The sequence below is a fragment of the Alligator mississippiensis genome, chromosome 10, assembly GCF_030867095.1.
Source record: "Alligator mississippiensis isolate rAllMis1 chromosome 10, rAllMis1, whole genome shotgun sequence".
In the NCBI taxonomy this organism is placed as follows: domain Eukaryota; kingdom Metazoa; phylum Chordata; order Crocodylia; family Alligatoridae; genus Alligator; species Alligator mississippiensis.
In genome coordinates this window covers 6,438,905-6,454,017 of record NC_081833.1, presented here as the reverse complement: position 1 = coordinate 6,454,017, position 15,113 = coordinate 6,438,905, and the positions used below count along the sequence as shown (strand labels likewise).

General features: G+C 51.6%; 1 protein-coding gene across 21 annotated transcripts in view; it reads left to right on the top strand.

The window, feature by feature from the left end:
• The window catches only part of NCOR2 (nuclear receptor corepressor 2), a 336,324-nt gene that overhangs the window by 219,072 nt on the left and 102,139 nt on the right, over positions 1-15,113 (top strand). For all 21 annotated transcript variants that reach the window (XM_019486693.2, XM_019486694.2, XM_019486692.2 and 18 more), the window contains exons 13-14: positions 1,914-1,968; positions 3,998-4,096. In XM_019486693.2, coding sequence (XP_019342238.2) covers positions 1,914-1,968; positions 3,998-4,096 — 154 coding nt within the window. The remainder of the gene's footprint in view (positions 1-1,913; positions 1,969-3,997; positions 4,097-15,113) is intronic.

Here is a 15,113-nt window from a genome sequence, read left to right as displayed (position 1 = left end):
AACGATAACCTCACTTGGGTGCATGTGGGTCAGGAGTAACTCCAGGGATGTCAACGTTGTCCCAGGTGTCAAGCTGGTGCAGAGGGGATGAGAATCAGGGGCTGAGTCTTGCACCTGCATTGGTCTGGGAATGCCCCCAGGAGTTCAGCGAGTTGCACAGTGGTGGCAAGAGATGCAGCCTGTCTCAGCTTGCTCCAGGCCTCGCAGGGAAGCAGTGACAGACCTGGGGCTTTGAGCCGCAGGCCTGTTCCACGCAGATGCTCAGCCCTTTGCATTCATGGGATGCAGCAGACTGCCCGTCTGTCTTGCCAGCGGGAGGTTTTCCGCAGGTTGTCAGCGAGTGTTCAGGTCCCGTGACTCTGTTCCCCGTAAAGGCTCTCGGGACTGACTATGTCACGTTGGGTCTTTAGAGCCACTTGCTCCGGGAGCAACATGGGCTTGGAAAGGGGCATGTTTCTGCCAGGGCAAATCGTGCTGGACTTCTCCGAGCTGGATTCCTGTCCCAGTGCCCGAGGTGCCATGGGACAAGAGGATTGTGTTTCAGCGCAGACCATCCAGAGCAAGGGAGAGCTCCGCAGCTGAGTTCACGTTCCTTTAAGGCACCTGCTGGCTTTTCCTTTGCAGCCTAGGGGTACGTTTAGGCCAGGCACTTTTTTGACCTCACTGTACAGCCCCTTGTTAAAGGACATTGTGGTGAGAGGTTCCTTTTGCATCTGGAGGCAGCTTCCCCTGTGGGAAGCATGCGTGCCCAGAGCATCTGTTAGCTGCTCTCACTCGGGTACAGCCTGTGCCCACCAGATGTGGCTTCCTCAAAGGCACAGAAGCCCTGGACAACCTCCATAGTCCTCTCGTGCAACCACTCCTCATCCTGCGGCTCCCCCCTGACTGCCAGCTAACACATGGGACGAAGCTGCGCTTTCCGTTTGGTGCTGTGCAGCTCAGCTACTCACTGTGCTGCCCTGAGCGAGCACCGAGAGCCAGGGTTTGGTAGAGGGGAGTGAAGACGCCTCTGTTCAGACAATTTTTTTAGCCAGCAGATTTTAACCATCTCAAGGCCCAGTATAGATCCTGGTGTGAACCCTGGCTGTCGGCACCAGGGCTCTGGCTCCTTTCCCTGGGCGTAAAGCTGAGGGGAAGTTGGCTGGTGACCCTTTGGCTTCTTTACTGAGACGTGTTTAATGTCTGGATGTCTCCTAGGAGCACGGCTTTCTATAAGGGCTTTCACGTCCCGCTGTCTCTGTCGGTGCTGCAGTATCTTAGTTATGCCTGATGATTTCCCAGTAATTTGTCAGGACTCGTTGGCGAAACTTTTTAATTTTATTTGATTTTAACAGGGGACCCATTTGTTGCCCGTCTCCAGCTCCCGTGCTCTCTCTCATTTATTTGGCACTAAGCTAGAAGCAGTCATGGTTTTCTGCCCCAGAGGGGCTGGCAAGACAGGAGGTAATTATTAGCCTTTGCTGGGATATGATATAACGGAGCGCCAGAGACAACTGCGCAGCGCTATTGGCTTCAAGATGCTGAAGCTTCTTGTCATATTTCCCCTGCCCTCCCACTCCCTGCCCTGAAAATCCGGGGAATGGAAGCCGAAATATGAGGACCTCCCTCCCACCCTCTCTTCCTTCCAACCAGCAGAACTCGAATGGGCTAAATTTAAGGTCTGGTCTTTCTGGGAAGCCGTCTCAGCAGGACAAATAAATATTTTCTCAAACCAGTTCGAGCCAATGAGCCGCTTGAGAAGGTCGGCCCCCCTGTTCTCCTCGGACTTCAGGCTCTGCGAGGCTGGCTGTGCCAGCGCAGAGGGTACGGAGGCAGCCGCAGCGGCAGGGCTTGGGATCGGAAAGGCAAACATGGAGAAGCAGCGGAGACGCCTCCCGGCACCCCCTCTAACCCTCCCTCTCTCGCTCTTGTAGGTTCATGCAGCATCCAAAGAATTTTGGGCTGATCGCTTCATTTCTGGACAGGAAGGTAAGTCTGCACACTTGGATACCAAGTGACTTGTCTGTCTGCCGTCTTCCATTCCCCAGCACCTTCCCTTGCAACACGTTCAGCTGCTCAAGAGCGTCTTTCCTAAAGGACTCGGAGTCCATTCATAACCTGTATACCAGTGGCCCGATGGGAAAGCAGCCAGGAGGGACAGGGGACAGGGAGAGGTAGATAACTACTGACAAGGCTGCAGCTAATTGGAAGAATCATTACTGGCCCAGGCAAACCCTTGTTTCTGAGAAGTGCTTTGGGACCACCGTGTATGTAGAGGGCATACAAGGCCACTGTTTGCTATGGTCTTGTCCAGAAGACCCCACGCAGCATGGTCTTGGATGGGGGTGGAAAGAAGAGGGGCTCCGTGAGCTCGAACGGATTGGGAGCTCGGGTTCTTGGGACGTTTGCACGTTGCACGCCTGCTGCTTTGGTGTCTCAGCCACCCCCTGCTCCATCTGCAGCAGTTGCTTTTCTTTGCGTAGGCATCTCCCTTCAGCTAGATGGCCACATCTCAGGACGAAACAGAAATTGTCCTGTTTAGCGCGTGGTACTGAAACAGGGTGCCCTGTCTCAGCCAGCAGATGAGTACATCCATCGAGGAGCTGCTCTGACTGACAATGCCCAGCCCCAATAATTGGATGAATAGAAGAGGTGTCTTGAAACATCACCCCCAAATATAGCAGCTCTTTTGTCTCACTCCAGGGCAAGCCAGGCTATCTGCTCAGTAGCGGGGCAGCCCTGCAGACACCCACCCTAAGGAGGGGATGCTGCTGTAACGAGAGCAGCTACTTAGCATCACGGTTGTCTGAATAGCAAACCCAGTTCTGACTGCAGGAGCCTCTTCAGTGGCTGTCAAGTAGATTTTCAGCTTAGTCTGAGCCAATTGACTCCAGCAGGAGAGACTGTTTGGGAATAACAGGCTGGAAAGCTCAGCCGTCTGTCCTAAGCAGCAGATGAATGGCAGGCCCATGGAAGAAGAGGCTTCTAGGAACCTGGCGAACCACATGGCTTGTGAATCTCGCTACAGCCTTTCCAGTTCTTCCGCAGCCGTGAAGCTGAGAGTACTGGGACTTGGATGGTACCGAGCTATAACGTGGCTCCCTGTTTGTATAAAGCAAGCTGTCATTAGAGCGGTGAATGCATCCATTATCCTGTTGTGATGGCAGTCAGAGAGAGACGCAAAGTGTGGCTCCAGATAATGAATTAATAGATCTTTAAATGGTGTCTTAAATAACCTAATAGTATAGCATGATCTTAGCTCTTGGCACAGCTGACTGAGTGTGTGCGTGTGCGCGTGCATGATCAGGACTGAAGAAAAGAAGCCATTTCATGCTCAGAATCTGTTTTATAGACGCTTCTGTCCTCCCATGAATGTCCCACCCCATCCCCCTCCTAGCACCCGAACCCCCGACTCACAAGAAGCAGTTTACACCCCCTTCTTTCACTGCATTTAGTCACCAGCCCTTTCCGTCCAGGCTTTCACACTGTATCTAAAACAGCTAGGAAGTGCCAGAAAGCTAGGAAGTCATAACCATAACAAATATTTTGGTCTCCTGTACCTTTTGATGAGGGTGTTTTAAGCTTTTTTCCACCCACTTCTCTTCAGTTCCCTGTCCGTGCCTGGGAAGTACTCTGCGGAAGGCATGCTGACAGGATGGGATCCTAGCTTGCTATGTAGAAGTTTGCTGGCTGTTTAGACGGAGTAGCTTGCTGCCAGGACCTGGTCATGCATGCCCCGTGCATGTATTTGGGCTTGACATCCACATTTGCTCTTTCCCATGGCTGAGAGCTCCACCTGCATTTCAGGCCATGTTTGGGCCACGCTGAGGTCTGGAGGGAAAGCCTCTAGCGATACACATGGGAGTTTCCTCTTGTGTAATCTCCCAACGAATGAAGGAAACCCAGCTGCGTCAGGGCCACTTGCAAAGGTAGCATCCATGCAGGCACACACTGTTCACATGGCAAGAACATGGGTGTCCAAAAGGCCGTGCACTTAAAGTCCCATGTCTCATTCCAGACGGTGGCGGACTGCGTCCTCTATTACTACCTGACAAAGAAGAATGAAAACTACAAGAATCTTGTGAGAAGAAATTACCGGCGGCGGGGGAAAAACCAGGTAAGAGGAGGGAAGCGGTGCACGAGGCTGTTTGTTCCTTGTGACCGAGGAACAGCAGGAATTAACATCCGCTATCCACAAGCCGCAGGTTAGGGTGACGCAGTGATACCACGATCTTTCCTATCTTTCCGAGGGAACTGTCTGCAGTGAGGCCTTCCCACCTGGATGCCAGTGGAGGAACCAAAAAGCTATTCTGGGTGTTGAGAAGGACCCTGCAGACTGAAGGCCCTTTTCGCGCAGAATAGATGCAGTCCAGGTAGAAGACACAGCCAGCCAGACTCGTGCGAAGCCAGCCAGATTCATGACTCTGAGACTCCCAGCCCTCTTGGGTGAGGAGATTGGTTCAGTCTTTATGCAACATTTAGGAGTTTGGCCTCCCTGAGATGGCTGGCACCACGCTGATGACGGCAGTGGTTTTGTGGTGATGCATGCTCAGACATGGCCGTTTGTTTCTGGGGAGGCAAGCTGAGCCCTCCAGCTTCATTTTCACATGGACACCCAAGAAGAGGTTTTGGGTGGCAGCAATTTACTCTTGGCTGTCAGCAGCATGTGGCCTGGCTTTGAACTGGTGATCAAGAAATCACATAGAAGGCTGGGTAGACGTTAATGTTGCTGCCGAGCTTTTCTGGGCTGCCTAAAGGAGTCGACTGTCCAAAACTTAGGCAGCTCTGAGCATCTTGATCCACATTTTAGCCTAGTAGAAACATGCTGGCAAATCCTGAACATCTGGGAACTTAGACTAATGGCAGTGAATGCAAAGGGAGGATCTCTCTAGATAACATGGTGAGTGGGATGGAAAAACTGGTTAATGTTGCACTTTCTTGCTCCATAACATCACTGACCTAAGCGGTTCATGATGATCCATTGCCATAAAAAGAAACACTTGTGCACAGATTCCGATTGGGAGATAGATAGCTTTGCTCCCATTGATTTCTGCAGTGTTATGGCATCAAAATAGTTAGCACATGACAAATACCATGGACTGGACTCAATTTTCCTTCTTTTTTTTTTTTTTCTCTTTTGAGAGGGATCAGTTAGAGATAGAAAAGCCCTATTAGATTATCCAGCCCATCTTCCTGCAAAAAGAGGGTGGTTCCCTCCAGCACATTTTTATAGTGTTTACCCTGGTCTGTTTTGTCTGATCACAGCAACTAGAACACGGGACACATTTGTTTCTTGTTAGTAGAGGAGACATGCAGCTAATTCTGGTCCCAGTGCTGAGCTGAGCAAGTAACAAGCAGGGGGTGAGAAGGTTTATTTGCCATCCTCCTTGGCTTGGCGATGTTCCTTCTCACTGCCCGTGTGGCTGTATTTACTGGACTTGGCGTATTGTATTTATACAACGTGCCTGGTTCCTGGGGGTCCCACAGCACTTGTTCAGTGTTAATGAATGGGGCTAGGCCTGATCAGGGGGAGGCACCTGTCTGGCATTTTGGAGTCTCATAAAGATGGGGTGTTTGGAATTGGAAGTGCTCCAAGACCTGCCCCAGCCTAGTAAAGTAAGCGGTGGGGATTTGTAATGTGCCAAGGCTGCAGATGTTTCACTGCATAGATGGTGAAGACCAGGAATGCTGTGGATTTAAAAGGAGAGAGGCCGTTTCACGAGGGGAGGGAGATAGCGAAGCCGTTACAAAGTCTCTTGAGCGCAGAGAGATCAAAAGCTGTTACCTGCCGTTGGCATGGCTACACCAATTTACACCAGCTCGTGTGATCTGGCCCTGGGTTCCTGCATGTGGGTGCTTAGAACTTGCCATCGGATCTGCGTCACTCCTTTGCTGCCTTGGCTTTAGTGCACCATGTCAAGGCTGCGCCCGCTTCGATCCATCGGTAGGGTCCGGCCCTAAATCCAGACGTGATTCAACAGGTGAGGGTCAACAGACAGAGGGAAAGGGGAGTGGAAGCACAAGGGAGACCATAGGAAGAGCAAGAGGTGGTGTGGTAAGACTTAGCTCCTTCAAGAGAGCCACGTGGGTGGATCCGTCTACCAGCATGAGTCTTCATAGCACCCGAGCTTGAGGCATGTGTAGCTCTTGAGTGTTGCATTGCAGTCATTTGTACCTGTTTCATCTGGGCCATAGTTCATCAGAGAGCTCGTCTGCAGGAGGAGTAGGCAAGGGGTTGGGTCAAAAGAGCGTTGCGGCTTGTTAGGCCAGTTTGGAAAAGGTATGCCATGTGCAGATGAGAACGTGAGCCGGGTTGGGCAGAGTAGAGATGTCCAGGGCAGTGCAGGAAGAGGCATCTAGGCAGGGCTGGGAGGGCGAGTTGTTTTGGGGTGTGATTTCCAAAGGCATCACCTGGAGTTAGTCATCTGCATCCCATTGAAATCCTGTGGGCGTCAGGCACGTGTTTCCTTCGCCTCTGTCGAGCCTTAAACTTGATGCCATGCCAAACCTTCGTGTGTGGGCTGTCCCAGGAAAACAACATGGGACCATGCTGCAAGCAGTGGTCTAATCAGGTGAGGTGTACAGGGACACCACCTCTCTCTTAGGAGCCATGGTTGGAGAGAGGGGAGAAGAGGGCTTCCAAGTGACTTGTTTGTAACTTGGGGCATCTTTTCAGCCTTTGCTATAATCACTGCGGTTGAAGTGTTGGCTTTGCCATTCAGGAGGAGGAATGGTAAAGACTTCACATGTCAGGAGCAGAGGCTTAATAGATTCTCTTTAAAGAACCGTATTTCTTGCCCTGCCAGAGCGTACAGCCAAACTCTTGACGGGAGTGAGGTAGTGATGCCTTTACAAAGTCCCGCTAGCACGAACAATTCAAAAGCTGGTGGTGTTTTTGTGTATTGTCCTGTACTGGAAAAGTTGGTCTCCCTTGCTTTTAATGGGTGCTGCGGGGTTAAGGGAGGCTTGGCGATAAGTATGCGGGGAAACGAGTTGCTCAAGACTGTCATTGTGGCCTACTTATTAAAACGATAATAATAATAATAATAATAATAAAAAAAAAAATCCCATAGCAGCTTGGCTGATTGTCCCCTGGCAAAGGAGACTGCTCATAAAGCTGCTACTTATTGCTGTGCATTTCCTGCCAAGATCAGGGGCTTCGTGTGATCGAGTTTCTGTGCAGGTCATAATAGCCAGGGCTCAGCTTTCTAATTTCAGAACAGGTTCTCACCAAACAGTTCCTTTTTCCTAAATTGAAAGAATGAAAGGTGGGCAGATTTGCTGTATTGTCCTGCATGCACTCGCACACCCACCGGCTTTCCTGACACACTGATCCCCTTTGCAAAATAACTCGGGTCAGAAACCACACTGCAGCACACCGCCACCTGCATCCTCGTGCGGATAATTTGTAACCGTGAAAGTCCAGTCTTAGCATCCTAGCACCGGAGAGCAAGCAAGCATAAACTTAATTACATGCTCACCATTTGCCACCTTTCCAGACACAGAAGCTTCCAATCTAGCCCCTGTACTGTGCTCCAACTTAAAAAAAAAAAAATAGATGTAACATACAGTGTGCCCTTTCCAAAGCAGAAACGGCCAAGCTTGGCTGAAGTTTTATGTGCTGTTGTGAACATACCTACACCAGAAACACACAGGTGGTCTCCCTGGGTGGGATCGGGATGCATATGCTTTCCAGGCCTTGTGAGGAGTGTGTGGCAGGAGTGACTGCTCCTCACGCAGTTAAGCGGATTTGAGCCTGGACAGGCATTGCATCAGGCCGTGTCTGCGCAGGAAAATTATCCGGCCTGGCTGTAGTGGAATAACTCTTGGGCTGTAGCTGTTCTGGGAGACAAGTGACTTTGTTTTGGAATTATTGCTCCAGGCGGAGCGTTTCTCCCCAGCAACGTTGCTCCGGCTCTGGACGGAGCGCCCACACGGGGGAGTTATCTAGCTCAGTCGCCGTTCCTCAGATCTGCTGATCCGTTTCCCCTCATGGAGGAGCCTGAAGTCAAAAGCATCCCTCTGAAATGCACAGCCACAAAGCAGGCGCAAGTGCGGCGCCGTGTCACGCCGGGCAGAGTCACGGATTGACTCAGCTGCTGAGTGAGCCCGGGGAAGGCGAGCCCCTGGCACTAATCCTCGCCCCACTGCGAGACGGAGGGGGAGGCACTGCCGAGCGAAGCTGTTAGGCCTGTGGTCAGCTTCGCCGATCAGAGGCTAGATAAGCCAACTGCCGATGGCTGGGATGATTCAGAGGTGAATGAAGTAATCTGACTAAGTACGAAAACCCACGCGCTCCATCCCTGGCAGGCCCACAGGATATGCTGTCATGACTATCCCCCTCGGCGCTGCTGTCAGACGGCTCTCAGATATTCCACAGCAAAAGAGCTGCCTGCTCATTAGCTCTGCCGCTTTCGAGGATTCGTCCTTCACTCGAATGATGGAAAAGTGAGTGGCCCACCCCCCTTCCAGAGGGGAATGGGGGGGCCTTTTCCCAAGCCTAGTGGTGCTGGAGCTGGCATGGGCCAACAGATAAAGCTGGAAACCTGGCAAAGGGCTTCCAGGGATGTTCTTTGCCAGCTGGAGGACCATGTTTCCAGACCCACCCTCCACCCTGCCCCTTTGCCAGAACCAAAATCTAGTTATTGGTACTGATAGCTGTCCCTGGCCTGCAGGAAAACTATTTTGTGTCCCCTGTAGCCACTCAGCAGTAATGCAAATGGCCAACACAAGGTCTGACTTTATCAGCAAGCCATGTATGTCTTCGCATAAACGCTGCCACCAGCTTTCCAGCCACGGCTCTGTTAAATACAGGTAGCGGAGCCTCGCCAGACCTGCTACTGGATTGTCATTTTATATATATAAAATGTTAAAATATATAAAATATATATAGCCTTGCCAGACCTGCTACTGAATTGTCATATATATAGATATAGCCTTGCCAGACCTGCTACTGGATTGTCATTTTATATATATATAGATATAGATATAATGACAATTATAGATATAGATATATATGGCTGGTTGGGAGTTCGTCTCTGTACCAGTTTCAGTTCTTGCCCCTCTGTACAAATCCCTGCCTGTACCTTGCAAAAATGATTCTCAAAGGTGCCCTGCGGCAAACTTTGTCCTGCAAAGTGCTCAGGTGTTTTGCTGAGCAGGTGTAGGTTCAAACCCTTGCTTGAGTGCCTTCTTGAATGACCTGTAACTAGTAGTGCTACCTACAAGACAAGCACTTGGGTGGACAAAACATACCTGGAGGACTGGCTCGGTATTAAGAGCTTGGACACTGGGGTAGTGGAAGCCGTTTTAAGCACCGAGATAAACGTGGTGTTTCACCCCCTGGGTTTTGTGTCACAGTCCTCAGCCTGGGAGCTCCCGTTGCAAGAGGAGACGCTCAGCAGATTTCAGGATTGGATCCGAGGTGACCTCACTTTCCATAGAGCCGGCATCCCCTCTCCCACAGGAGAGCTGTGCTGGAGGCATACGGCCACAGGCAATTCCTGCTTGGATCCAAGCTTTGTCATAGCCACAAAAGAGCCAGTTTTTAAATTACCGCTTGTCACCCGAGTTCTTTCTCATGGAAAGCAGCATGCTTCCGGCAAAGGGGAGAGGTCGCAGTGCGCCATTAGTTCTTAAATAGAAATCCCCCTCGAGGATTCGACTTGGAAACCGACGGCACAACGTGGCTCCGACCTTTTGAGACGAGCGGCTTTTGGTAGCAAAATCTTTGTTTCTTGGAAATGCCTCTGCAGGGCCTTTTCTTCAGCGCGAGGCTTACTCAGCCTGTCACCAAGGGAAATTGTGAGCATTTCTTTTTCTCTTCCAGTAAGAACAGAACTCACGATTTTGCAAATGAAAAGCTCCACCTCGAAATCATCAAAATTCCTCCCCGTCACGCAGCAGCTGGGGTGTAGAGCACCTCACACTTCGCTTGCAAAGTCCTGCAACGCTTTGTTTTCCAACAGGCTTTTGCAAAGGTCTGGATAGCCCACAGGTCTGAGGCACTCCCCTCCCCGCCTGGCAGAGGTCCCACTGGGATGGGGCAGAAGTGTGCTACAGGGCTTTGGAGTGAAGCCTCCCCTTCTGCTGAAAGCATTATGCCACAGGAGACTTTAGGTCCAGCATCCTGGACAGCGAGTCAGCTGCCCTCGGGCTTCACTTGTATCTGGGGAGGGAGAGCAGGGAAGTGGTTTGAGCCCTAACTTAGGACTTGGGGTCAGTCCCCTGCTCTGCTGCAGGGCAAGTTGCTTTGCCCCTCTGTCTTAGTGGGGGACCCTGCACTTGCATTTCTCTACCCCACAGGGATGAGTGATGGTCACATGAGGACGAATGGGTTGAAGAAGACATGGTCATGGTGGCTGTATAAGTACCTGCAACAGGCAGTGCCAACTGCGGTGCTGTATTCTCCAAGGTGACTTTAGGTACTAGGCACACGTCTTTGTGCACCTGTATGGGAGCCACGGGCAGCGCGTGCCGCAGCACTTCTGTTTGAAGAGAAGCATTCAAACACCTTGCATCAAACCCGGGTGGGAATTCAGTCAAACGTCTCCGCTGGGCTTCCAGCCACTCTGAAGTGCAGGAGGCTTGCCCTCCAGGCTCCGTTTCTCCGAGCAGGCGTGCCAGTACGCACTCCCTCCCCAGTCTGTTTGCACCACAGCTTCTCTCGGTCCCAAGCACCCCTCAGGCGTTTCAAAGAAAGGAATAAAATAAAAATAACGCCATAAACACATTCCCATAATCCCAGTCACATTTTTCTAGCAATTAAATAAGAACTCTGCGGCCATATTTGGGAAAAGAATCGAGCCAGAGCATGGAAGAATTTCATGTTTGCTCCGCGGGGCTGTTTATTTCCGAGTAAGTTGTCGGCAGCGTAAATGTAGCTGCAAAACCCAGAGGGTCCTGGTGAGGAGCGGTTTGAGAAGAGGTATTGTTCGGACCCAGGCAGAGAACTAGCAGCTTTTCCTTTCTGCGCTAGTGCTTTGAACATGCAGCCGAGACAGTCGGGCACTTCCACGTAGTTCAGTTATTCCTGTGATAAAGCCTTTTAAAAGCATAGTGACAAGCTCCCTGCCCGTTCGCACCTGCATACAGGCTCCTGTTTATCCAGCAGCAGCCCACGCATGCTCTAAGGGTACGTTCCTGCTAGCCTGTACTCATGCGAGTATCTCTTTTGACTTTAAAACCCAGCGGGGATTGTTCCAGTTGAGGTCATCAGCCCTTCAAGGAGGAAGATGAGCCCCTACACTCAGGTCGTAGGTAACTAGAGGAGAGATCACAGTCCTAGGTGTAGTGTCTTATCTGTGTTCTGATGCTGTGGCTAATTAGATGCGAGACACAGCACTGGGACAAGAAGAAGGGTAAAGGTTGCAGCTATGCTGCTGCTTAAAGCAGTTGATACTGGAAATCCCAGCAAGAATAGCAGGGCTTCCTACCAGGTGTGTAGTTTGTGGATGAATGCAGGTCTTCAGCCCCCAGAGCTGTGGACCCCAGCACCTTTGGCCAGCGATCCTTTCCTAAGGGGGGGAGTTGCCGGGCATAGCTCTGCAGGCAGAGATGAACAGCGCCTCGTGATATGGAGAGAACGATAAAGCAAAGTGCAGGGAGAGAAAGGCACTTTGTGAGTGGGACAGCAAGGGGGGCTTGCTCTCCTTTTCACTTATTCAGCCTGTTACCACCAACTATCCACACCCCATCTGTTCCCTTCTGAATCGAAAGCAGCAGCCATCCAGGAAAGGGACGTTCCCTCTTGGGGAAGGGCCCCGTACAGTTGGAGAGGGATCCAGCAGACAGGGCCGCATAGAAATCACTCTGAAACCCTTACCAGTTTTAATACAATTGTTGATGGGACTGTACCAGTGACTCCTTTGTACACATGCCAGCGTGACAGCCTTCAGTGATCCCAGACAGGGAGTGCCAGGGGGCAAAGGGAGTTCCTTCCTTCCACTCGTTACCCCATCTTTTAAACTCCTGTAGAGTTCGGTACCAGAGGTGCAGGTTTCTATTCAATTCTCCTGGCCAGTATTGCTCCATATTGCTCTTGTCGCTAGCACCTCTCAGTGGAATCGGGCTGGTCGGTCCCTTGTTGCGCGGGCGGCTGCGTGGTTGGGGTTTTCTGGCATGCGCTTGCTTTTCCCCGTAGCTTCAGAACCAAGCCCTCTGATTTCAGCTTCCAGGCTGAGGCCGGGGCCGCGAGTAACTCGAGCTCCCGGTAGCCGTGTCCCGTGCTGTTTGGGGTGGACGCGTGTTTTGATTTGAGGTTTCTCCCAGGAGCGGAGGGTGCCACTTGTGGTAAGAGGGATCGAGGCTCTGCAGCCCGTGGGTGGCACAGAGGACTGAAACGCTCCATCCCTGGAAGCGGCAGATTCAAGGGCTGGGGAGCCAGTGACACGATAAGTATATATTTAAAAAGCCCCAGGCACTGATCCTATTCTCTATATCCACCCCGTCTCTGAGGGCTGCCCTGTGACTGCTGGCCTGGCAGATGCTCGGGAGGACTGTTTGTAGGGCCTGCGTGACAGCAAGTCATAGCGGCACTAGTGTCTCTGACCTCTGGGATGTTTTGCAGCGGGGTCTTGCCTCCAGATTGCTTAAAAGGAGGAGATAGGCAGGTAGGCGCCCCAAGGATGGATTCACCTCCTCTCCCTGCATACAAGCGCCCTCCCAGGAATGGTAACTGGAATTGTTAGAGACAAGAGATGTGCTTGCCGTTTGGCACTGGAGCAAGGCATGCTGCATTCGCTGGCCCCTAACTGGGGTAGACGATGCCTTTTCTGCAGCCCAGAACAGGTAGGAGCTACCTCCTGGAAGCAGGAGTACTGGAAAGTACTGGAGCAGAGAGCATCAGCCTTTGCTGCATCATCACAGAGGTGTATCCAGAGAAGAGAGGAAAGGCACCACAGCCCTTTGCTGGCTCTACTTGGGCTGTACAAGCTGGTGACCCCTGGGCCCACAGCCAGCCCTGATCCCACACGGACAGACCTGCGCCGAGTCCTGCTGGGGTCAGTGGAGAGAGCAGGGTGGCTGGCTGACAAACTATCTCGCACCCATATAGGCCTATACATATGAGGCCCCGGTGCTGCCTCCCCCCACCGCCATTGGAAGCTCGAGAAGGCATGCAAAACCCCACCCTTCCCGGGGCTCCCTGCATCGCCATGATTTCCCCCTCGGTTTAGCTCATCTTTGCGCTGTTTTTAATTTGCAAGTCCCCGGTTGCACACAGTGACCTCGGCCTGAGCCTGTTTCGCTGGCAGATGCCAACGGAAAACATAATAAATGCCATTTTCCTGAAGTCACCCGAAGGCAAATCCAATCTGGCTGTGCGCGGGGAGGAATGCTGTCCGCCAATAGAGCTGTCATGTGAAATGGGGGTGAGGGAGAAGCGTGCTCCCTGGTCAGTTGGAGCCCTTTTAGAAATCGCTGTCAAAACAAATTTGGTTGGAAAGTGATACCATCTCCGAGGTTTCGACGATGTCGCTGCAATGCCAGGGAGAGCATGCAAGAGACCCATGGCAATGTTTGTAAAATCCTTGCTATTAATACTAGGGAATATATCAAAACCTCCCTGCCACGAGTGCCTTGGAATGACTCGGAGAGGTAACGAAACACGTTCGCGTGGCTTACGGCTTTTATTCTAGGCGTGCCTTGCTCAGCACCCAGCAGGAGTTTAATATCTTCTTCATTGTCAAATGGGGAGTCAGAGGGGGTCTCATCTTCCTATGATGAATTTGTGCAAGTGGCTAAATGAGCTCATGGCTCTGGGATCTGTTGAGATCCCCTTAATAGTCGTGATATAGGATCCTCCAGCTAAGGGCTAAGGAATGTTACAGTCACCGGTGAATTGAGCCTCCTAACCCGTCATGCGAGAGAGAGGAATTTATTATCCCCAGCCAACAGATGGGGCAGAGAGAGTGGAAAAGGTTTAGCTTCATCCCGCATAGGTCAAGCCTGCAAAACATGAGACAGTGCCCTCGGGGTCAGGGTAGAAACTGAGGCGGGCTCGCCGTTCTCCCATGGAGAATCCAGGAAAGAGGACGGACTGGAAAAGCCACAGGCACCCTGGGCAGGGCTGGATTGGGATTGGGGGAGAGAGGATGCTCTGATGAAAATTTAAGCAGGGAAAAATACTTCTCGCAAGTACTGGGACCTCTCCCTCCCACTCTCCGTTTCCCAAGCAGTCCTGCCCAGCGGGGACCAGTGGTAGGGGCTGCAGTGGAAAGATCAGATATGCAAATCAGCCGCTCATTTACAAACAAATGAGTGCCGCCCGGTGGGAGTTGGAGGAGGGGGGCTGGAGGCATTGGTGGTGATCTCTGCGTGGGTTTTGCATTTACCGCTCCCCTGTCCGCGGTGCACACTCCTCGTTCTAGATCTCATTTTCCCTTCGTCTGTCTCGAACCTCCTGTCACCCTCTCAGAGCTACAAATTGCTGCCCTTGGGATGATGGGCAGCTCTGGGTGGGATGCCCAAAGGGCCCCGGGAGATAGGGAGCTGCCTTGGTTTGAGGCATGCAGCCGGTCAGTTGGCAGGGGCGTAGGGGAGTGGGTACATCTGTTGCAACGGGAATCGTGGGCTTTTGAACGTGGTTTAAGATGTGTGATGGAAAGTTTATGACAGAGGATGTATATAGATAACTCTCTCTCTAGATATATATGTATATCTATACATCTATAGATATATAGAAATATATTTTAATTTAAAAAAAAGTAGCAAATCAGTTGACTCAGATCAAGTGTAGGGAGCATCTGAGTCCCAAGACCTCCAGGCTTGGGCCTGCATGTAGGATGCCTGCCAATGGATCTGGGAGTATCTGAAGTCCCAGGGTGAGAGTCCGGGATGGAGGATGCTCGCCGGTTGTAGCACCACATGTGGGGTTTAGAACGACTGAGTTCTGCCTGCTCAGTCCATTCAGGTTTTGGAACGATTGAGATCTGATCAGTCGGTGTGATTTGGAACTGATGTGACTAATTTGACCTGGAACATATATATATAAAATATGTCGCAGATCGTGATCCCCCTTTTCTCTCTGCTGTGGGGCTGTCGCAGGTGCTTGGTAGACTTGAAGCAGGGTGAGATGCGACTCCCAGGTTAGTCCTTATGTCCTCTGCGCTCCATGATGGGGGCGAGGGGCAAGG